General features: G+C 34.3%; 1 protein-coding gene and 1 long non-coding RNA gene across 3 annotated transcripts; both read right to left on the bottom strand.

Annotated features, from left to right (window-relative positions):
• Window positions 1–2,478: 2,478 nt before the first annotated feature.
• LOC147840535 (uncharacterized) lies at window positions 2,479–19,458 on the bottom strand. 2 transcript variants are annotated; one of them, XM_087283754.1, is made up of 10 exons: window positions 19,280–19,458; window positions 17,581–17,773; window positions 17,371–17,442; window positions 17,157–17,246; window positions 16,942–17,013; window positions 14,798–14,869; window positions 14,576–14,653; window positions 14,366–14,437; window positions 5,995–6,100; window positions 2,479–3,164 (listed from the first exon to the last, which is right to left on the bottom strand). In XM_087283754.1, exons 1-10 carry the CDS (start codon window positions 19,333–19,335, stop codon window positions 3,106–3,108), a joined length of 870 nt encoding a protein of 289 aa, XP_087139880.1. In that variant the 5' UTR covers window positions 19,336–19,458; the 3' UTR covers window positions 2,479–3,105. The 2 variants fall into 2 exon arrangements, with proteins under 2 accessions (XP_087139880.1, XP_087139879.1); XM_087283753.1 differs by lacking the exon at window positions 19,280–19,458 and having other exon boundaries at window positions 17,581–17,821.
• LOC147840536 (uncharacterized) lies at window positions 7,984–12,710 on the bottom strand. The gene is made up of 3 exons (XR_015509130.1): window positions 11,520–12,710; window positions 9,687–11,364; window positions 7,984–8,408 (listed from the first exon to the last, which is right to left on the bottom strand). It is a non-coding gene; the product is annotated as an uncharacterized LOC147840536 (long non-coding RNA).
• Window positions 19,459–23,610: the final 4,152 nt, after the last annotated feature.

Here is a 23,610-nt window from a genome sequence, read left to right as displayed (position 1 = left end):
ACATAAGTGATCTAGGAGGACGAATGGTTACACACACACAAAACTAAACGCCTTGTGTATTAAAAGGACATAAGTGATCTAGGAGGACGAATGGTTACACACACACAAAACTAAACGCCTTGTGTATTAAAAGGACATAAGTGATCTAGGTGGACGAATGGTTACACACACACAAAACTAAACGCCTTGTGTATTAAAAGGACATAAGTGATCTAGGTGGACGAATGGTTACACACACACAAAACTAAACGCCTTGTGTATTAAAAGGACATAAGTGATCTAGGTGGACGAATGGTTACACACACACAAAACTAAACGCCTTGTGTATTAAAAGGACATAAGTGATCTAGGAGGACGAATGGTTACACACACACACAAAAGTAAACGCCTTGTGTATTAAAAGGACATAAGTGATCTAGGAGGACGAAAGGTTACACACACACACACAAAAGTAAACGCCTTGTGTATTAAAAGGACATAAGTGATCTAGGAGGACGAATGGTTACACACACACAAAAGTAAATGCCTTGTGTATTAAAAGGACATAAGTGATCTAGGAGGACGAATGGTTACACACACACAAAAGTAAATGCCTTGTGTATTAAAAGGACATAAGTAATCTAGGAGGACGAACAGTTAAACACACACACACACAAAACTAAACACCTTGTGTATTAAGAGGACATAACTGATTTATAAGGACATGGTTAAACAAAGTCAATGTTTTGAACTTTTTCCATCTAGATACAAAGTAATTTACAAATATGCCCTTATAGTTACTTATGTGGCATCCTGATCAGTTTGTTTTTACATTATACATACACACTAATGTAAATCTGTAGAGTGTATTCAAGCAACTGTAGTTTCTTTGGTATGACAACTAAAACAATCTACTAATAGAACAAATGCAGAACACAGCATATGAACAAAATGCAAAGTTTAGTTTGTGCTCGTTTAGAAAATCGAATTAATACAAATAAAACATTAGCTTTACTAAGTGTATTATCCCTCTGGCGTCTGAGGGTGTTTTGGGGCTATGAAGAAGTATTGACATGCACTGACATTTGTGTTGTTTTCAGTATCTTAAAAAACATATGATTGGTTAAAGTGTGATAACACTGTAAACAGCACAAGTTGAGCTACAATAATACCTATGCAGCATGTTTGTATGTGTTTGTGTTTTTTGAGAAAGAAATGATTATGCGTGGTTAGTGAAAAACTAAAATTTAGAAGTCACTGAAAAAAGGCCATGAAACACACACAGAACATTTGTGCACAAGACTTTTGAGAACTGGATCCTTTAGCCTAGTGTTTTTGCTTTGAAAGGGTGTGAGAATCATCTTGTTCACTTGTTCACAGAAAACACAGGTCTTTCTCACCTTAGCCTTACGTTTCCACCCACCAATTTTAATGCTCATTTTGGAGATGCGCATAAAAATGATTGATGGAAATGTCAGATCCACATAACTTTTGAAAATATGCATAAAAAACTTGCACATAACTGAGTAGGATAAACTTTTATTCGATAGAAAAGATGTGCATAAACTACGATGGAAACACTTTTACTGACAAATTACAGTATGTACATTAAAAAAAGATTTGTTATAAGAGATCATATGCTGATCAAACTGTGTAAATGGACAAACCAGCAGGCTAAGCACACAGTAACATCTCAAATGTTGTTTTGGTCATTCTAAAATTTCTTAACTGTTTCAATATTAATGTTATTATATTATTAATGATCTCCAGAGCGTCTGGAGTGTATCAAGAGCGTCTGTTCTCCTAATTCTAATAAATAAGTACATTTATTAAATAAAGAAAAGCTTGACGCAGCTTCTTATACCGCAGTAAATTCTATTTTTACAGTTGGTATTTGGCGCCTGTTTAATCAGGAAGTGGCGATTTAGTTCTCTTTGACTCGTTGGATGGAAACGCTGCTTTATTCGCATCTTTTATGCAATATTTTAGTTTTGCACATAAATTTGATTAATATTATTAGATGGAAAAATAGCTATTGCCAACATTTCAGTCACACAAAGAACAAAGTCACGTACGAGAATGGCTAGTCCTTTTTAATAAATAATTATCTTAAATTCACTGACCTTCAACAGGGACATGTAGCCTACTGTTACTCAATTAATGAGATTATTATTCTTTCTAAAAACTGTTTAGTTTTGCTTACATTCTAAATTTCATATCAACCTCTACCAATTGATCAATAATAGAGGCAGACACACAAGTGCACTTAAATTTATTAAAACTGATCAACGAGTATAATAGTGGGAATGCGTGTAAATTATTATTTTTTTTTAAACGTTGCACATAACATTTATTCATTCATTCATTTTCTTTTCAGCTTAGTCCCTTTATTTATCAGGATTTCGCCAGAGGCGAAGTAGTTTATGGTTGCCATGAGACCATTATAATTATTTCATGAATATTTTTCTAATCACTTTTTAATTTTTAATTTATTTATTTAAATTACATTTTTAAAAATGTTTTTTTTAAATGTTATTAGAAGTCAATCACAACATTCTAACAACACATTCACCTTTTACCACTGTATTCGTGATCAAGAAAAATATGAATGAAGCTGTTTTAAAATTTAAATAATATTAATGTTCATTTTATAAAATTACACAATTATAATGCCCTCATGACAATCATATTTGACCGATTTATTAAATGCTTTTCTCTTGTCTTGGTAATGTCAAGTTGTCATGACAAAAATAAAAAAACGTGTGATGTATTGGTTTGTTAAGTTGTCATTTAAAATTGACATAACGAAGCACATTACATCAAATTACAACTGTCATAAGCATGCATAAAATCTCATTCATTAGTCATGACATTTATAACAATTATATAGTTTTTATTACAGTTTTATAAACACATTCTTTAAGTCAAGTGTTATCAAAAAGACTACTTCTACCTGATTCCATTTCAGCATCAAACCTGTTTCTGACAAAGTCCCTGATGTTTTGAATAGAGCGATTTGCCAACATAGGATGCTCTGCGGATTTGCATTGTTGGCATTCTATTTTTGTGGCAAGTTTACCCTTGGAAACATGGCTTTGGAAATGTCTCAATACTGCAGCAATTTCATCAGGAGACCATGGTCTTTGTTTTTCTTCTTGCGTAATTTTCAGAAGATTTGAGAATGACTGCAAATAAGAAAACAGATTCATGGGATCAGCACCATGTTGATCAGAGCTCATCTCCATTTCCCAACCACACCCTTTTCTCAATCATTCTTTATTTAACTTTTTTTGATTGTTACTAGAAGTAATTGTATTTTCACAATACTCAAATTTGGAACTGATCAGTACTGGAATTTAAAAACATCTATTTCCCGATAATATCTGGGCTCTGCTGAGCTCATTCTTAAACAGCGCTGATTTGCCATTGTGTTCACGTGCTCAACAGAAATGACTGTGATTGGCCTTAAAAGGTCATCAGTTTACCAATTTCACCAATGTTTACTGAGTGTAAGCCAAGGTTATTATAGTTAATGAAAACGAACAAAAAAACGAAAACTAAAATGTAAAATAATTGTCGTTAACTAAAAAAAAAATGAGAGTTTTTTTTAAAAACTAGACCTAACTGAAACTGTATTGTGTACATACATAACTAACTGAAACTAACTAAAGTTATAGCAAAAACCTCCTTCGTTTTTATATTTGTAAATGTATTTAATACATAATCTTACTGTAAGCCTTTTAGTAGTAAATATAATCTGCGCGCAGGTGTTTGTTTTTAACCTTTTCGCACCCGAGTCTCCTGCCGCCATTGGCCAGATTGAGCCGGTTCTTCTCTAGTCATCCTCACTGTTGCTCCCGCGACAAAAACAACGAGTGGACATGACAGCAGCACGGTGACAGCATTAATTACAGAGACTTAAAACTATTACTTAAACATATTTGTGCTCAATAATGGATTTTATTTCAGTATCGCAAACTAATCTTTTTAACCGGATCTTCTAAGTGAACCAATTGAACAAGCTCACCAAATCAAACTGAATAATTTCAAACGAATCGCGTCTCAAGTAAGCACTTATCCACAAACTACTTACTTTATAACAAGCCTAATACCCCCCTCTGACTCTGAATAATCCAATATATACTCATTCAGTTTTTAGAACAGTAACGTTACATTGAGAAGCGGTGAACCGATAAAACTGCGCATGCATGATTCAGTGAACCAAACACAAAAGGTACAGCCTGCTGTATGACTGAACTGAATTTAAAACAACTGCAGCTAAACCGATGGCTTAAATGAGAGGATCTGGTGAAAAACGTAAGTTTATTTCTTAACAGACAATCGTAATGGAATTTAAATAAGTGAATCATGATTCAGTTGGTTGCAAAACTTTACTGTAAGACATTTTTCATATCATGGTGATGTTTTAACTGACTGAATTACTATTGCTGACTACATAATGTTGAGTCATAACATCCACGTTAAAAATCTATACCTCCCATCACCATGCCCGGATTAATAATTCAGAAGCCCCTGGACACAATGTCTTGTAGGCCCCCTATAGCCGCACCCCATAGTTGAATTAAAAAATAAGATTAATATAATATTTGTTAAATAAAATTAATTTATAATGTATTGCCCACATTTTTAAAATGAATGATATACACTACATATATTTCTAGTTTACAAAGATTAAACTTATTTTTAAGCATTTAAAGCACACTTTGAAAAAAATACTAATACAACTAGGGGAAATTAATGGATTTTAATATATTTGTTCAAGTTTACTGAAGCAGCACAAACATTTATATTTAAGGGTATTTTTAGTGTATAACTTCTACAAACTTATAATGCACATGATTTAGATATAACACCTCTCCAATCCAATTCTAGGAATCTGAGTCCTCCATAATACACACATATTAATGATTCCTACTTCTCTTGCTCGTGATGAAGAGTAGGCAAAATCTAAATGCGTATTGGGCCTGTGCCCATAATGCCCATTGGTTAATCCAGCCCTGCCCATCACTACTGTGTCTAACCTCAGAAGAAGCCTTGCACACATATTGTACTTAAGACTGCTGTCTTGTGGGCTGTTGTATTTGAATTTGAGGATGGTTTTTATGCTGTTGATTTTGAATCTTGCACCTAACAAATGTCCTTATTTAGAAAAAAACTTAAATACTGGAACTAATAAAAGCTAAACTAAGACTATGACATTTTTAAAATATAGAAACTAATAAAAATTAAGAAATCTACCTCAAACTAATTAAAACTAACGGAATTTGAAAACCAAAGGTCAAAACGAAATAGAAACTGAAACTAATAAAATATCCAAAACTATTATAACATTGGTGTAATCACAGATACAAGGACACTGGAACGTTTTAAAGCTGTGAAGTTCAGCTGGTCTGTCTTTGAGCTGACATATGAACAATCCCCTGATGAATCGACTGATCTTCACTGCTTTAAAGCACTCCAGTGTCCGAATTTTTGTGTTTACACTTAGTAAACGGTGGGGAGTTGATGACCTTCACAGTCAATAACAGTCATTTCTGTTGAGCATGTGAACACAACAGCAAATCAGTGCCGTTTAAGAACACGATCAACAGTGCTTAAATTTTAGTGGGAACGTTTAGCGGACGTTTTTCAAATTTCAGTACTGACTGGACCGCATACCACATCGTGAGAGCACTTAGGTGCAACAATTTAATTAGTACGATAAACTAATTGACCATACTTGGCACTACATTGTGCCTTAATAAAAATGTAAATAAACAAAATGAAATAACTTGATTTATGATATTGGCAATATTCCTTTTAACAGGTTCTTAGAAAAAAGAAAGAGAGAGAGAGAGAGAGAGAGAGAGAGAGAGAAAGAGAGAGAGAGAGAGAGAGAGAGAGAGAGAGAGAGCAGTAAATCAAAACATGACTTTAGCTGGGTTTTCACAGAGAGGGTTACAATTAATTTTTTTATTGTTATTATTTTTTAATTTACCAAAGCACAATACTTACTTTTACATTTCACCCTAATCCACTTGAATGCATTGTAGGGCCCACTGCAGCTGGCACATTTATCCAAGCTTGACACAGCTACTGATATTACATAAAGTTTACAAATCTGTTGAAAAAAAAAAAAATCATCAGCAGCAGTAAATACACAAGGACACAATACACAGCCTATATTAATACACAATATACCACCATAAGTAAGTAGAAAGACACACAACACATAACCCATGTTAAATACACAATATAACACTGTAAATAAATATCAGGACACAACACACAACCTATTAGGCATGGGATGATAGTCAGTTTCAAGGTTTACAGTTAAAACAAAAAAAAAAATGTTATACCATTCCTAAGGTATATGAACGTTTTTTTTTTTTTTTTTTTTTTTAGATGTTGTCAAAGACCATCTACAACATAAACTACAATTCAGCTTAAATTCATCCCACAATTCCTCAAACATTTGAAAAACAAATCACTTGTGCACCACCATTCAGCATGCTGTGCACCTGAACAGTGCAGTGGCTTATAATTCAAAGAAAAGAAAGATCTCCAAAGATGTATTTTCATGTTGTAAAGAAATCTGTGTTTTTAAAAACTAATGGAGATAACAGAAGTCAATTACATGGTTTCCACTACATTCATTCTTTCATGGCGGGGCGCCACACCAAAATTTACCCCACCACTGCTACATTACTACTCATTCAAAACATTCAGTCATTGTTTTTTTAATAGCGGGTTATAAAACGCACCAAAACGCATTAAAAGTTAAAGGTGCAGGTGATTGTCTTCAGAAACATTTGTTGTTGTGCTGGTTGAAAGTCTCTTCACAGTTCAATAGTAATGATTACAGTAAATGATCTAAATGTGTTTAAATGTAATTTTATATTCTGGGCAAGGCATAAAACTAAAAAATGTTTACCCAATTAAATAGAGTCGGACCGACATCTCCCATAACTCCGATAAGCAGCTCAGACTGTCTGTCAGCAAATGTAGATTGGGACTTCTGCGCATCCGTTCAAGCCATTAGGATGTGCCCGTCTGCATAAGCTGCCGGGCCGTCACGAGACGGACCAGGAGAAATCAAAATATGAATTGAAACTTTTAAAAACCTATATCAATATTGGAGTAACTTGAGCACGCTGGAAGAAAGACAACACCATTGCTGAAGTATTACTGTTAGACAGGTAATGTTCTGTTTTAAAACTATTTTAGTCAGGCTAAGCTAATGTTAGATTGTGTTCTGTTGTGAATGACTTATATGCACAGACGTGTTGTTCAGCCACTGAAATCTCCCAGTGAAAGATTGATGTGATTATTTTCAGTTTCATAAGGTCCTTTTTACAGCATCGATAATGTAGATTTATATTTAGTTTAACAACAAAACATCAGTAAATAGCTCTATTCCGCCTAACTGCTTTATTGAGCTGAAGTTACTTTTATATTCACATTGGGTCATTTTTGAACAATGCCAGCCTTCCTATACCGTTTACCGCTACTCTGAATATTCGCTCTGAAATAGCATGTAAGTATGGCTAAGTAATATGTAATTCCTGCACGACGCTGGCTAAACACTAAGTCTAACTGGCGAATGACATGAACTAGTGGGTTGTCTGTCTGTTGTTGTGATGCGGTGCGCGCGCTAGTTACTTCAGGGGTTGTGGCTTTGAATCACAGTCCCTCCCCGCCGTCCAAAGATAATATGCTCAGCGGTTAGCATTTTGGCACATAACCTACTGCACCTTTAAGTGAATTATAACAGAGTGAACTTTTCTGTAACAGTAGTATTGCTGTGCGTTATTTGTTTAAGTAGTTGGTAGATCAGTGTAAAAGGCCCAAGAGAGTCTGCCGCCACATCTGAAAAAAATTCTAAAGAAAACACTGAATTATATATTTTTATTATTTAGCCTGACATGTTGAACGTTTCAAAATAATTTAAATGTTTCTTAAAAAAATATATACTTTGATTTTTTTTTTTTTAATCCAAAGTAATCATACTGTCAGAATCATATACCAGCCCATGCCTACAACCTACTGTATAAGTGAATACAACACCAGTGAATACGAGAACACACAACCTAATTTAATACACAATATAGTACAATCAGTAATTATGGGGACACTACACACAACCAATAGGTCCAATTTGGCTTTAGTAATGGAAACCTGCATCTTCTGTCCCTCCCCCACAACATGACAACAACAGTAAATACGAGGACACACAACCCAATTTAATACACAATATAGCACAATCAGTAATTATGGGGACACTACACACAAGCAATAGGTCCAATCTGGCTTTAGTAATAGAAACCTGCATCTTCTGTCCCTCCCCCACAATACACAACATGACAACAACAGTAAATACGAGGACACACAACCTAATTTAATACACAATATAGCACAATCAGTTAGGGCTGCTCGATTATGGGATAAATCATAATGACGATTATTTTGGTCATAATTGTTCTCACGAATTATCAGTTGAAGTCAAAATTATTCGCTCTTCTGTGAATTTTTTTATATACAAATATTTCCCAAATGTTGTTTAACAGAGGAATTTTTCCACAGTATTTCCTGCTTCTATTGGTAAAGGCTTATTTGTTTTATTTCAGCTAGAATAAAAGCAGGTTTTAATATTTTGAAATCTAATTTAATAGCTCAATATTATTAGCTCGTTAAGCAATATATATTTTTAATGGTCTGCAGAAGAAACTACTGTTATACAATGACTTGGCTAATTACATTAATTAGGCCTTTAAATGTCACTTTAAGCTGAATACTAGTATCTTAAAAAAATATCTAGTAAAATATTATGTGCTGTCATCAAAGCAAAGTTAAAAGAAATCAGTTATTAGAAATGAGATACCAAAACTATTGTTTAAAAATGGGTTGAAAATAATTCTTTCCATTCATAGATATTGGGGGGAAAGGGTCACTAATAAATCAGGAGGGCTAATAATTCTGACGTTAACGGTATATATGCAGTTATTTTCCTTCCTGTAAATAAGGAAAGGGAAATAAATACAATAAAATAAAAATATGAAAAAAACTGAGCTTTAAGCATCTTCACTGCAAGAAAAAAAAAAAACTTTAGCTACAAAAGTCCTTCAGTCAAGAGCAGCGAGAGATTTTCTCCATTTGTTTGATAAAAAATTAATTCCTTAAGCAGGAATATTGCGTGCTGTCACTTAAAAGAATAGTGCGGCTCTGATATGGTTTCTCTTTCACATGTTTTTTTATTCTCAACTAGTTTATTTCAAAAATGAGGGTTAAAATGAATAATCACTAAACACCGCGCTCTGACACGAATGTGCATGTATTTGACCATTAAAGCACTCACTTTAAGATGACTTTAGATGTGTGTGCTCTGCTCGTCTCTGAGGCCAAGCACGCACACACAACAGCATGCGCTCGTTTGCACGTTTAAAAACATGAATGATTCGAATGTACATAAATGAATGATGCTCATCCCGTGCTGCAAAAGTTACATTACAGTAGATGCTTTTAGTCATTTTTACGTGGAACTGAGCTTTGCAGAGCAACAAATGTGCAAAACTGGAAAGGGGCGGTATATGATGCAATAATCGTTTATCTTGATTAATGTTTTTTCATGATTGTTAGAAGTCAAAATCGAAATCGGATTATCGATTATTTGCACAGTCCTAAAATCAGTAATTATGAGGACACCACACACACACACACAACCTATAAGTCCAATCTGGCTTTAGTAATGGAAACCTGCATCTTCTGTCCCTCCCCCACAACATGACAACAACAGTAAATACGAGGACACACAACCTAATTTAATACATAATATAACACAATCAGTATTTATGGGGACACTACACACAAGCAATAGGTCCAATCTGGCTTTAGTAATAGAAACCTGCATCTTCTGTCCCTCCCCCACAATACACAACATGACAACAACAGTAAATACGAGGACACACAACCTAATTTAATACACAATATAGCACAATCAGTTAGGGCTGCTCGATTATGGGATAAATCATAATGACGATTATTTTGGTCATAATTGTTCTCACGAATTATCAGTTGAAGTCAAAATTATTCGCTCTTCTGTGAATTTTTTTATATACAAATATTTCCCAAATGTTGTTTAACAGAGGAATTTTTCCACAGTATTTCCTGCTTCTATTGGTAAAGGCTTATTTGTTTTATTTCAGCTAGAATAAAAGCAGGTTTTAATATTTTGAAATCTAATTTAATAGCTCAATATTATTAGCTCGTTAAGCAATATATATTTTTAATGGTCTGCAGAAGAAACTACTGTTATACAATGACTTGGCTAATTACATTAATTAGGCCTTTAAATGTCACTTTAAGCTGAATACTAGTATCTTAAAAAAATATCTAGTAAAATATTATGTGCTGTCATCAAAGCAAAGTTAAAAGAAATCAGTTATTAGAAATGAGATACCAAAACTATTGTTTAAAAATGGGTTGAAAATAATTCTTTCCATTCATAGATATTGGGGGGAAAGGGTCGCTAATAAATCAGGAGGGCTAATAATTCTGACGTTAACGGTATATATGCAGTTATTTTCCTTCCTGTAAATAAGGAAAGGGAAATAAATACAATAAAATAAAAATATGAAAAAAACTGAGCTTTAAGCATCTTCACTGCAAGAAAAAAAAAAAAAACTTTAGCTACAAAAGTCCTTCAGTCAAGAGCAGCGAGAGGTTTTCTCCATTTGTTTGATAAAAAATTAATTCCTTAAGCAGGAATATTGCGTGCTGTCACTTAAAAGAATAGTGCGGCTCTGATATGGTTTCTCTTTCACATGTTTTTTTATTCTCAACTAGTTTATTTCAAAAATGAGGGTTAAAATGAATAATCACTAAACACCGCGCTCTGACACGAATGTGCATGTATTTGACCATTAAAGCACTCACTTTAAGATGACTTTAGATGTGTGTGCTCTGCTCGTCTCTGAGGCCAAGCACGCACACACAACAGCATGCGCTCGTTTGCACGTTTAAAAACATGAATGATTCGAATGTACATAAATGAATGATGCTCATCCCGTGCTGCAAAAGTTACATTACAGTAGATGCTTTTAGTCATTTTTACGTGGAACTGAGCTTTGCAGAGCAACAAATGTGCAAAACTGGAAAGGGGCGGTATATGATGCAAAAATCGTTTATCTTGATTAATGTTTTTTCATGATTGTTAGAAGTCAAAATCGAAATCGGATTATCGATTATTTGCACAGCCCTAAAATCAGTAATTATGAGGACACCACACACACACACAACCTATAAGTCCAATCTGGCTTTAGTAATGGAAACCTGCATCTTCTGTCCCTCCCCCACAACATGACAACAGTAAATACGAGGACACACAACCTAATTTAATACACAATATAACACAATCAGTAATTATGGGGACACTACACACAAGCAATAGGTCCAATCTGGCTTTAGTAATAGAAACCTGCATCTTCTGTCCCTCCCCCACAATACACAACATGACAGCAACAGTAAATATGAGGACACACAACCTAATTTAATACACAATATAGCACAATCAGTAATTATGGGGACACTACACACTAGGGCTGCACGATATTGGAAAAAAAAATTGACATTGCAATATTTTTTTTCCTGCGATATATATTGCGATATTTTTTATATATATACTTAAGACTAGTGCTGTGATGGTCACAGTGACAACTGGGTCACCACCGGGGTTAGTTGCCACCACGGTTGTCCATTGTCATCGGCGGTAGTACGTGACGTCACACACTTTAAAACACAAATTACTGTTATGTTGCCAAGTATTACATATCTGTTAGAATATAACATTAGGCGCGATTCAGCAAGTTCAAGTTCAACCATGAATCTTGTTAGAAAACGAAATCTTACATCTGGGAACATTTTGGATTCATGCCGACCGAGAAAGGTGAACGAATTAATTTAGATTAAGCTTTTTGTAGGGGGATTCTAAGTGTTAAAGTGTGTTTTAATATTCACTGCTGAGAGTCCAAACACTACAACACTAGAGCAAATCCATCGATACGCAGATCCACGGGTCCCGAACCATGCAAGCTAGTGGCGATTGACGGCGAGGGAAAAAAAGCCATGTAGGCTTTAATCAACTCCAGTCTTCTAAATGCAAAAGCCCTGCCATGCCTGGCTGAGCTGAGGCATTTGCAAAAATGGCCAAATAAAAAAGAGAAATTGATAAATTGAAGACATTGATGAGAAATGGAGCAACATATTTGGTAACTAGTTAAGAACGCGCCGCCCCGCAGCGTAGAGAAACCTGCTTTGCGAGAAATGCTGGCGGCGGAACAGAAGCAAGAAACCCTATCGCATGGTTGTGAAAAAGTAGCCTGTCTGTGCATTTTCGCTACAAGCACACCGTCTAACAGTGTATTGCTGGAAACATTATAACCCCATTCTTCACTTAAACCGGACAAAGTCAACATGTTAGTTTTTCTGGCAAATAACTTAAAATACGAATACAAAAGGTGGAGAGAACCTACGCTGTTTTTTTAAACATCTGACTTACATTGTTACTAGGTTAATATTTTCTTTTTACTTACAATTATTTATATTTATATTATTATTACACTGATGAGTAAAGTGTCATTTAGGCTGTTTGCTAAGTAAAGTAACATTTAATTGTTATTATTATAAGGTTTCAAGCAGTTAAAGTTTTTTAATATTTAACTACAATATTTATAAACAGTTTTGTGTTGTTTTATTAACGAAAGTTAAACGCGTACGTTTATACCGATGTTTTATTTATTAATATTAAGTTAAGTTATTCCTTAATTTTTACATTAAAGGTAAATTAACTTAGGTAGGCTACTTTTTTTGTTTATGTACGAGATCGAGGAACAAGTTTGCCAGTAAATAATGTTCTCACCACTTTAAAAAAATAAAAAGATAAATAATCAGCGAAAAAGATGCAATAAAAAATGCGAGCGCTTAATCATTCTTCACAATCAGATTTGTACGTGCAATAAGCCTAGGGTATATTTAGCATACAAGAACAAGCCCTAAAACAAAGTCTAGAGAGAATTTTAATATTAGTTAATATTAATGATTATAAACACGAATTGCGTTGTATGATAAACGCCTCACAATGTCGTGATCTTTTCTAAAGAACAGATAATCCATGTTATCGCCGTCTCCCCAGCCAGGTTTTCATCTGCTTTTTTTTTCTTCTTCTAGCTACAAACAATAAAGTATCAGCGCCAGACCAGTGGTTTAAATGATATTTCACTCTCCTGATTTCTTTTCTTTTTATTTAAAAAAACATAAATGTTTAAAGTTTTGTATTGCATATATATTTTTAAAGATTATCATTCAGTCTGCCTGCAGCGCATACGAGAGGTTGCAAATCCCCTTTACTCATGCTACCTATTTCATTTATGACACTGTAAACTTGACTTGGCAGGCTGATCATCTTTAAACTCAAAAGGTATTTTTTTAACTTCTGCATAATGTGATGTTTCTTATTACAACTGTTAGCGGTGTCAAAATGAAAGCAAACATTAAAAAGGGTTTTGTTTTATCAATTGTATAGTTTAGTTTTAATAATAATGTATACAATAAATTATAATATTGATTATTGTGTAGACTACGGTGTCCAACAAAACATTTTTATTAGGTTACTCTAATAGACCTAATCCCTAACTGAAAAACGAATGTGAAAATGACAGGCAGTTGCGTCCCTGCTAAAATTAATTTAACGACAAATTTCTTTTGCATTTTTTCCCTTTTAGAGATCAAGAGAGCTGTATTTAAGAATTATTTAACTAAAACATGAATTGAATGCCCAGTTCTTTCCCGTGTGAGTTTAGTGCGCCTCCGGATCTTCGTTTTAAAGGTTACAGGTGCACCCTGACCTGACGCGGGGACCAGATCTCTGCACTATTGCTTTAATTTCACAATTTTCATAACTGCATTGCATTTTCATATGGTAAAATATCAAAATTTATGTTCTGAAAGTAGTAGGAATAACAGGAGTGTTAGTAATTAATGACAGAAAGAACTTGCGCTTTTGAGTGAACTTCTGTCAAGTGTTATTTTAGTATGATTAAAAAAATTATTTAACAAAAATAGTAATGCAGTATTTTTTTGCTCTGCCAAGCCTTCTCTGTTGCTGTGGGGAGCAGCAGCATGCGTCAGTCACCCTTTCCCCCAGCCCCACCCCACCCCCGACTCCTGAACGGCATGCAACACACAACCTATTGGTCCAATCTGACTTTAGTAAGAGAAACCTGCATCTCCTAACTATTCCCATTTTAAAAATGACATAATATCCAATTACACAAATAACCCGGAGAGCAATTCTGCTAGGTATCAAACACTTGTAGGTATCAAATACATTTACCTTCTGTGTTCCAGTATTGTCTCCTGCACAGCTGAGTGAAGTACTGGTCTGGATTTCAGTGTCAGAGGTCACCTGTTTAGATGAACAACACTATTAACACAAGTAAATCCTTACAGAACTGACAAACTGTATCAAAAGTAAACTTTATGAGAGTTTCAGCATATATAGAGAGCTAAACTAAGAGAAAATATACAGTCAGCGTTCTCAGACATTTATTTTCTGTGTTCCAGTATTGTCTCCTGCACAGCTGAATGAAGTACTGGTCTGGATTTCAGTGTCAGAGGTCACCTGTTTAGATGAACAACACAGTATTAATATATGTAAATCCTTACAGAACTGACAAACTGTATAAAAAGTAAACTTTGTCAGTTTCAGCAAATATATAAAGCTAAACTAAGAGAAAATATACAGTCAGTGTTCTCAGACATTTACCTTCTGTGTTCCACCATTTTCTCCTGCACAGCTGAGTGAAGTACTGGTCTGGATTTCAGTGTCAGAGGTCACCTGTTTAGATGAACAACACAATATTAACTTGGGTTGGGTACCAAAACCTGGTGCCATTATAGCACCGGTACCTAAGTAACCAGTGTGTACCGGATCAAATCAGCATATGAATTTTGGGGCCTAATTTCGGTGCCACTGGTGCTGCGACAAGGACGTATGAAGGACGTAAACATTTAATCCTCAACAACTTTGAGGAATACGGACAGGCAATGTAAGTGATTGTTACTGTCGCTTAGGGAACGGACGCACGCAATGCGCGCAGTAAAGCACATTCAGCCTGGTTTTCGGTCAGCGAGAGCGACACTCCAGATCAACACGCATGACCACTTTCATCAAAATTGCTTAAACTAAGCATTTTAAAGCATATTTTACAAGCAAGGATTCTTACACAGCAATGTGCTTTACAAAAGTTGTGTCGTGTAAGGGGAAAACATGTCAAACTTAATGACACATTTGAGGGCTCAAAGGCAGAGGAACTCTACTTTCGCGGCACTTGCTCTCTGTAAAGGTGCTGCGCGGATCAGTTCCCTGCATTCGTCAGAAGTTGACGCCCAAATTGACACAGGTAATAAAAAGATTGAACTGCAGTCATGTTCAGGTTGTGAAACACTATCAAAATGTCCACTGTTGATGATATTAGACTTCTGTTTTCAATAGCGATTTTAACACTTTTATAATAGGAAGTCCTCGGCTATGCAGAGACCATTATTAATTAGAAATCTAGTGTACAGAGTTTAACGTTAGGAAATGCAGTCTTGAATTTACAAACAGTCGGTAAGTACCAAAGAACAGATGTAAGACATTGATCAGATGTAGTTTTCAGTCACGCTCATGCAAGTCATATTCAACTTGTTTAGTTTTGCCTTCATTCATTTTTGATTTCCGTCTTCAACACATGATTTATTTACAACACTTTTTTAAACACAATAGTTTAACTTATAACTTATTTCTAAAATCTGCTGTTTTATCTTCCCCATGCTGACAGTCAGTGCAGAACATTTTACTATTTATTTTGCAAGACAGTTGTATTCAGACAAAGTCCCTTTAAGTATTTATAGTCTTTTATTCAGATTAAAGTGTAATTTAATGACTTAATCAGTTTACTACGAAAGTTAAAATTATTCAAATTATTTTGTAACTGATTTTTTGTGTAAATCAAAAATATCCAGCAAATATTTCTTGAAGAGGCTAAAAATACTGACCTTATTTTTATTTAAATTAAAAACAGCTTTTATTTATGAAATAAACAATAAGATATAGAACTTATAATAACTCTGGAATAATTCTTTTTTTTTTAGGAAACACTTTGAACATTTTCAGAAAAATTATTTTAAATGAATGGGAAGGCAAAATAAATTGACTTCAACTGCAGGCCTGTTAAAGTTTACAGATGCAACAATGTGCCTTGATGTACTTGAATGTTAGAAATGTGTTCTCCTACACCAGTATAACGTTACTTGTCAAATAAATGAACAAGGAAGGTTATTTTGAGTTTAAGTTATTTAATTATCTTGTTTATGAAGACTGCAAAGTGATGCAAGAAAAAAAATGACTTTGAATCATTTTTTAAGTATTTTGTGATATACATGTTAAAATGTGCCTCCAAAAGTACGTGGCCCCTGCCCGCTCCCCCACAGGTTAATAGTAAGCTAATGTAATTTCAAATTGCAAATCCTAAATTCATGCTAACCAACAAATGATCAAAGGAAATGTATTAATGCAATTCAAATACAAAAATATGAATTGATGTTTACTTGAAACTTTAATTATATTGTTCTATTAAAATTATTATTTTTTTAATTGTCAAATAAAAGATTCTTCTAGAGTCATCCACCATAATTTTGTGGCTAAAAAGTATCGGTTCAGGCACTGTTTTGGCACCGGTTTCGTTTTAAAAGTATCGATTTACAGTAGGTATCAAAAAAAAAAAAAAAGATACCCAACCCTTATATTAACACATGTAAATATTTACACAATTGATAAACTGTATAAACAGTAAACTTTGAGAGTTTCAGCATATATAGAGAGCTAAACTAAGAGAAAACATACAGTCAGTGTTCTAAGACATTTACCTTGTGTTCTCCACCATTTTCTCCTGCACAGCTGAGTGAAGTACTGGTCTGGATTTCAGTGTCAGAGGTCACCTGTTTAGATGAACAACACAGTATTAATATATGTAAATCCTTACAGAACTGACAAACTGTATAAACAGTAAACTTGACAGTTTTAGCATATATAGAGAGCTAAACTAAGAGAAAATATACAGTCAGCGTTCTCAGACATTTACCTTCTGTGTTCCAGTATTGTCTCCTGCACAGCTGAGTGAAGTACTGGTCTGGATTTCAGTGTCAGAAGTCACCCGTTTAGATGAACAACACTATTAACACAAGTAAATCCTTACAGAACTGACAAACTGTATAAACAGTAAACTTTGTGACAGTTTTAGCATATATAGAGCTAAACTAAGGGAAAATATACAGTCAGTGTTCTCAGTCATTTACCTTCTGTGTTCCAGTTTTCTGTCCTGCACAGCTAAGTGAAGTACTGGTCTGGATTTCAGTGTCAGAGGTCACCTGTTTAGATGAACAACACAATATTAAACAAATGTAAATGCTTGCAGAATACGGTATTTTTCAAAGATTTAAGTTTATTTTGGCTTAATTTTATATAACCAAATAATTTTTAAGAAAACAACTTTAATCTCTGCATACCTTGTTCCTCCATGGCCATTCTGAAACATCATAGTTATAAGTGATCTCTTGCCCTGGACTGATGTCCTTTGTTGCGAATAAGCACAAATAGGGTTTTCTATCAACATTGATTATTTCCATTTTGCTGTTTGTGTTTATATGATTGTCATTAATAAGTCTACCCAACGAGCCATCTTCTCTTGCAGCATCAACCCTGAATCATAGAAAACAATGCCACCTCATGTAATTACAGTAGTTACTAAATTACACAGTAAGTAATTGCAGATCAAAAAAAATTATCAAGTTTTGGAAAAGACAAGTTCCTTTTTTATATATATATTTAAGGAAAATACAGAAACATAAATGTTAGCAAATTTAATAAAGCAATATACATACCATAACAGTCTTCCATTAAAAAGCAGTTGAAACAAAAACACTTCAAGTGCATTATGATAAAGTCTTCTTTCACATTCTTCTTTGGTTATTATGTCTCCTCTATATTCAACTAGAAAATCTTCTTTTCTATAGTGGCTAGAGCTGAATACTCCCCGACCTAGCAAATGATTTTTCAGATTAGTCATGAAAAAGAACAATTATTGGAGATCCCTGACGTAAACAGACTTTTTTTTCTTACCTTTGAATACGCTTATGTATTTTATTTCAAACCCAGTTTTATCTTTTGAAGTCAAAGCATAGTACACTGCTTCATCCTTTGGTTTCAGTTTGAGTCTCTGCGACCTTGCTGTCACCATTTGTCGCAAGCAATGCACCAATGTCACTGTACATCAATGCATTTTTGTAATTTTTTTTTTTATCATATTTAGTTTATTTTTTCAAAGGGTACACATGTTAAAGTTTGTGCTTAGTCTGTAATATGCATGTCAGTATGACATGCCAGTGAAACAGGAAAAAAAATGTAAGTTACTTAAAATTATTTGTTTGCATTTTCTTTGTCAGTAAAATGTCTAGATATGGCAAATACACACAGACTACATATTTAATAGGATGAAACATCTGTATACACGTTACCTTTACAGAAATATTCACATGTGCAAAATACAAATGTGAAATGTGTGCTTCTGGAACACTTTTGTGTGAATCCCATGTTAATTCATGCCAAAACCACCAAAAGTGTTTTGGAACCACGTTTCACATTTAGATTTACCATATGTGAATGTCTTGTGACCATTTTGTAAGTGTAAGCAACATTATTCATAAATAAAATGAAAATGAGGACAAAATAAAACGATTAAACTACTTCATCAGCACGTGCTATGAAAAATACAGTTAACATACAGTTATGAAAACATATTCGTCTTGTATCTTGGGTGCAGTAAAAACGTCTAATAACAAGTTAGACCATAACGTGTAACTTATCATTACATACATTAGTGATATCAATCTGACAATAACGTTATGACTTGATTAGCAAATACTCATCTTACAAAATTAATAAGCACACTATAAACGATTACATGCAACGCATCTGTTATTTTGGTAAGCCATGGCGACATTGCAAACATAAACGTAATACTAAAACAATAAATCATCATTTTAAAAACGATAGTTCATCATTCTTGACAGGAAATGAAAAGTACGCTAACTTACAAGGTTAACAAGGTTACTTGGTTTACTCGCTGTTAAGTTTAGTCAAATAATGCACATTAATCGTGTAACGTTAGTACACTTAATTATCTGGGTGTTTATTTAACAGTCTTACCTTAAAGGTCTTGAAACTGATGATTGACACCCATGTGTCATCGGATCTTCCAGCATAAAATCGCTTGAGTTCAGTGGCTATCAGTTTCCATAAATTAATTCACATTTAATCAATCGTATGCAATCAATCGTCGAATAAACAAGCTCCGTGCTTCTTTGTCTTGTCTTCAAACGATGAGTGATATCCATCTGTCCAGCGCGGAATTGATTGAGTCAGGTGGTGGCGATTGGCCAATAACAGGCATTTATTTCTTTATTGATCTTATAAAGGTAGTGGGGGATTTTTATTATTTAATTAGAACGTAATTCATATTTATACATATTTAAAACTATTTTTTAATCATTATTGTTTACACAGATGTTTGACAGATACAGTTATTATGAGGACGTTTGATGGTCAGCCAATCACATGCCGCGATTTCATACACTCGCATGCATAATTAATGAGGGGATGCAGTACCCAGTCCGGGCTACAGGGGCGCATGTCGAATACACACGTAATACACAAAATCAGGTTTATGTGAACTATAAAGTCATGTGGAGAAATTTTGGATTTGAGCTCTTCTACATTAAAGAAGCACTTCTACATTGCTAAAATTATGAGGACTCCGACCATGTCCTCATAATTGAAAATGTCCTCATAATGTGGCGTGTATTCATATGAAATGTCTTCGTAAATCACATAAACCAACACACACACACACACACACACACACACACACACACACACACACACACACACACACACACACACACACACACACACACACACACACACTACAGCCAATTTAGTTAACCCAATTCACTTAAAGTGCATGTCTTTGGACTGAGGGGAAAACGGGAGCATCCGAAGAAACCCATGCAAACAGAAAATTGAATTGGCCCAGCCTGGACTCGAACCAGTAACTTTCTTGCTGTAAGGTTGTATGTTATGTTATATTATATTGGATTATAATATATTATATTAAATGCAAGTTTGTCCCACATCTTGAATATCTCAGGGTCTCTTTATTATCATAGACTTATTTTACATAACTTTATTACTGATTTAATTAATATTATAACAAGAATCTTAAGTAAGTGTTTAATGGGAAGCATAACAATGAACAGGGCTATCTTTTGTAAATCTTCAGTTTTGGAAACCTTCCTTACAGTGAACACACACCAGAATAAATTTTTGGCACATGTAAACAAATGATGAATAAATGATTATGGTTTATATGATGATTTAAATTAATTCAGTTAAGTCAATATTTAAGTTAAATATATGTTTTACTTAAACTGTATATTATATCATATTGTATTATATTAATAGTTTATTAATCCGGGGTCCACACAGCGGAATGAACAGCCAACTTATCCAGGACATGTTTTAAGCAGCGTACTTCACACAGAAACGGAGGCTCGAACCAGCAACTTTCTTGCTGTGAGGCGACAGCACTACCTACTACGTCACCACCCATATATTATATTATTTTATATTATATTATATTATATTATATTATATTATATTATATTATATTATATTATATTATATTATATTATATTATATTATATTATATTAACCCACAACAGACAAAAAAGACGACATGCACAATAAATGTTATTTATTTGTTTGTTTGATGATTTCAATGGTAATTTATTTCAAAAAGTCTATAAAGCAACATGTTGTAAGCCTTTCACAAGCTATAGTTTCAAAAGCCTTTATTTAGGCTTGTGAGTGCTGTGATATTTCAGGTTGACGAGCGGCATGTGACAGGTTGTGGTATTTGACTGGATCTCGCTGTACAGCACATTCTGAGAATCAGTAGACGCTCCCTTCATCTGCCTTCCTGCCTTTTTTTTTTTTTTGCAGCACTTTAGGTGTTTGTGTGCAGGGCAGACACTCTGTTTTTGTGAAAGTTTGGGTGCAAAAGGGAAAAACCCCTCATGTGAACATAGTTTTACTCTTAAACCGAAAACTAGCACTCACCTCAGATCACATTTGACCTACTGACATGGAAAAACACGTACAAACCACATGCTTAAGCACATAGAGAAAGCACACACATTTTTATAGGTCCCTCAAGGTATACGTGTGTGCAGGTAATAAATGTGCGGTTCAGACATTTTTACTTGAGGGTAAATGGAATGAAAGTAGTTTTGAATTGGAATGACATCTTAAAACATCTGCTCATGTAATAGCCATAAAAAACAATAATTATAATAATGCAATAAAATTAAAGGTTTAGATCCAACCACATGTATCTGCTCATATGGAAAGAAATACTATAGTAATTTATAGTAAACATTATTGTGTTTTTAAACCATCCTATAGTTAAGTACTTGATATAATCTGTTAATTTATAGATTTGCTGAGGTAATACAACAACTACAGTAAAATAAACAAAATTACCCAATACTCTACTAAGTTTACTACAAAGTTTAATGTAAAAACTAAACCATACTACCATGTTTGTTACAATTTATCTAAGATTAATACTAAATTATGTTTAAGTATTAATTAACAGAGCTGTAAATACTATGATAGAGTATAGTAAGCTACACTTTAGTATAGTATGCTTCAAAAACACAATGGTGACTGATTACTATTGTATTTTATTTTATTTATTTATTTTATTTTATTTGGTTTAATGAGGCTTAGGATCTTTATTTAGAGTTAGAGCTAAGCCCAGGAGATTAGCTCACTAAGTTGGAAAACCCATATTTTAAAACAATACTAGCATGTTTTAGCTAACATTTAGCATATCACTTGGGGTAATGGTTGATGGTTAATCAAGTAATTGTTGCCTACATATTTTTGGATTTCATTAGCATGTTCTACCCTGTTCCTAGTACGCAATTAGCATGCTTTTTCGTTGTTAGCATGACTTAGCCAATCTAACACTAGGGGCCCTATCATACACCCGGCGCAGTGTGGCGCAAGACGCAGCGCAATAGTCTTTTGGTAGTTTCAGCTTGGCGCAAAAGTCGTTTTGAGGAGTTGCGCTACGCTGTTTAAATAGCAAATACATTAGCGGTCATTTGTGCGCCCATAGACGTTCTGGTCTAAAAAGGAAGGCGTTCTAAGGCGGACCACTGGCGGGTCGTTGGGCTCTATTTTGACGGTCCATGCGCAAAAGGCAGGGCGCAAATGCTTTCAGGGCGTGTCAGGACGCGTTTTTGCTAATTTAAGGACGGGAAATCTGCCTTGCGCTTCGGCGCATGGTCTAAAAGGGTTGAGTTTATTTTCTTAATGGGTTATAGGTGTGTTTTAAGAATAAACCAATTAGAATCTCATCTCCTATTCCCTTTAAGAGTCAGCTGCGTCGCGCCAAGAGCACATTCGCTATTTACAGGACGCAAAGTAAGTCTAAGTGGAAAAAATTAGCATTTCACAAGCAAACAGTTAACAGTTTTTAACAGAAAACTGTTAAACAGAGCATACCGAGCCGATCTCATGTGATATAATTGCAAGAACTGTTTAAGAGAATTAAGCTTTCGCATTATTTTGAATTGACAGCACGATGAAATTGATGTAAAAACGGCCGCATTCATCTCTTTTCCAGTAAAGCTTTATGCGTCTATTGCCGCCCTTTTGCAGCCTCTAAATCAACTGTGCTAAGTGATGGACGCACTCCATAGTGATAAAGACGGCTTCTATACCCGCGATTTGAAGATGAATGAAAGTGGATACTTTGAGATTCGTGTGTGTGAACAGACAAATACGCTTAATAATATGTAAACATGTTTCGTTTTCAAATACAACTAATAATATCTTAAATTAGCATGAACAAAACGAATTGTCATTGCATTTATGTTAATTAAAAGCCCATGCATGCAGTGACTGAGTGGCGATAATGAATAATTAATGATATGGCAGCCTGTCCCTCCCAAAAACATTAGAAGTTGATTAAAAGTGTGGTAATAATAGAGTGGGTTAAGCTTACCAATTCCTTATTATCCAATTTGTCATGGCAGTTTTCATTTTAAGGCATGGTTTGTTCTCTCTTTGTTTTCTATTTTGCACTCCACTTATCTTTACTCTTCTCTCCATTTTGAACATGTGACTGTAACCGAGCAACGGATCTATCAAATGGTCAATGAAGAGGGAGGGGTGGTATAATTTTGTATTCAATAAAATACAACTGTATATTCATGTAAAATGCAGGATAAACATTTTTGACCAAAAATATGTATTTATTTAGTTTAATATGTATAATAATATGCATAATTTCAAAAATAGTTTTGGTACAATGGCGCCACCCATGTGTGGCGCCCCTATGCGCCGCATACACTGCATACCCCCTTTTTTGCGCCACTGATCATAAGCGAGTGGTGCGGGCAGCTGAA

The sequence above is a fragment of the Danio rerio genome, chromosome 15, assembly GCF_052040795.2.
Source record: "Danio rerio strain M-AB ecotype USA chromosome 15, GRCz13ab, whole genome shotgun sequence".
In the NCBI taxonomy this organism is placed as follows: Eukaryota; Metazoa; Chordata; class Actinopteri; order Cypriniformes; family Danionidae; genus Danio; species Danio rerio.
The sequence above is the reverse complement of the archived record's forward strand: the minus strand, read 5'-3'. Positions and strand labels throughout refer to the sequence as shown.

Bases quoted from the DNA above. Each gene is read 5' to 3' on its own strand.
- LOC147840535 (XM_087283754.1), bottom strand. From the start codon at position 19,335: ATGCTGGAAGATCCGATGACACATGGGTGTCAATCATCAGTTTCAAGA. The intron at 14,870-16,941 runs GTAAATGTCTTA...TCATCTAAACAG, and splicing joins AAAATGGTGGAGAACACAAG to GTGACCTCTGACACTGAAAT. The intron at 14,438-14,575 runs GTCTGAGAACGC...TCATCTAAACAG, and splicing joins CTGGAACACAGAAAATAAAT to GTGACCTCTGACACTGAAAT.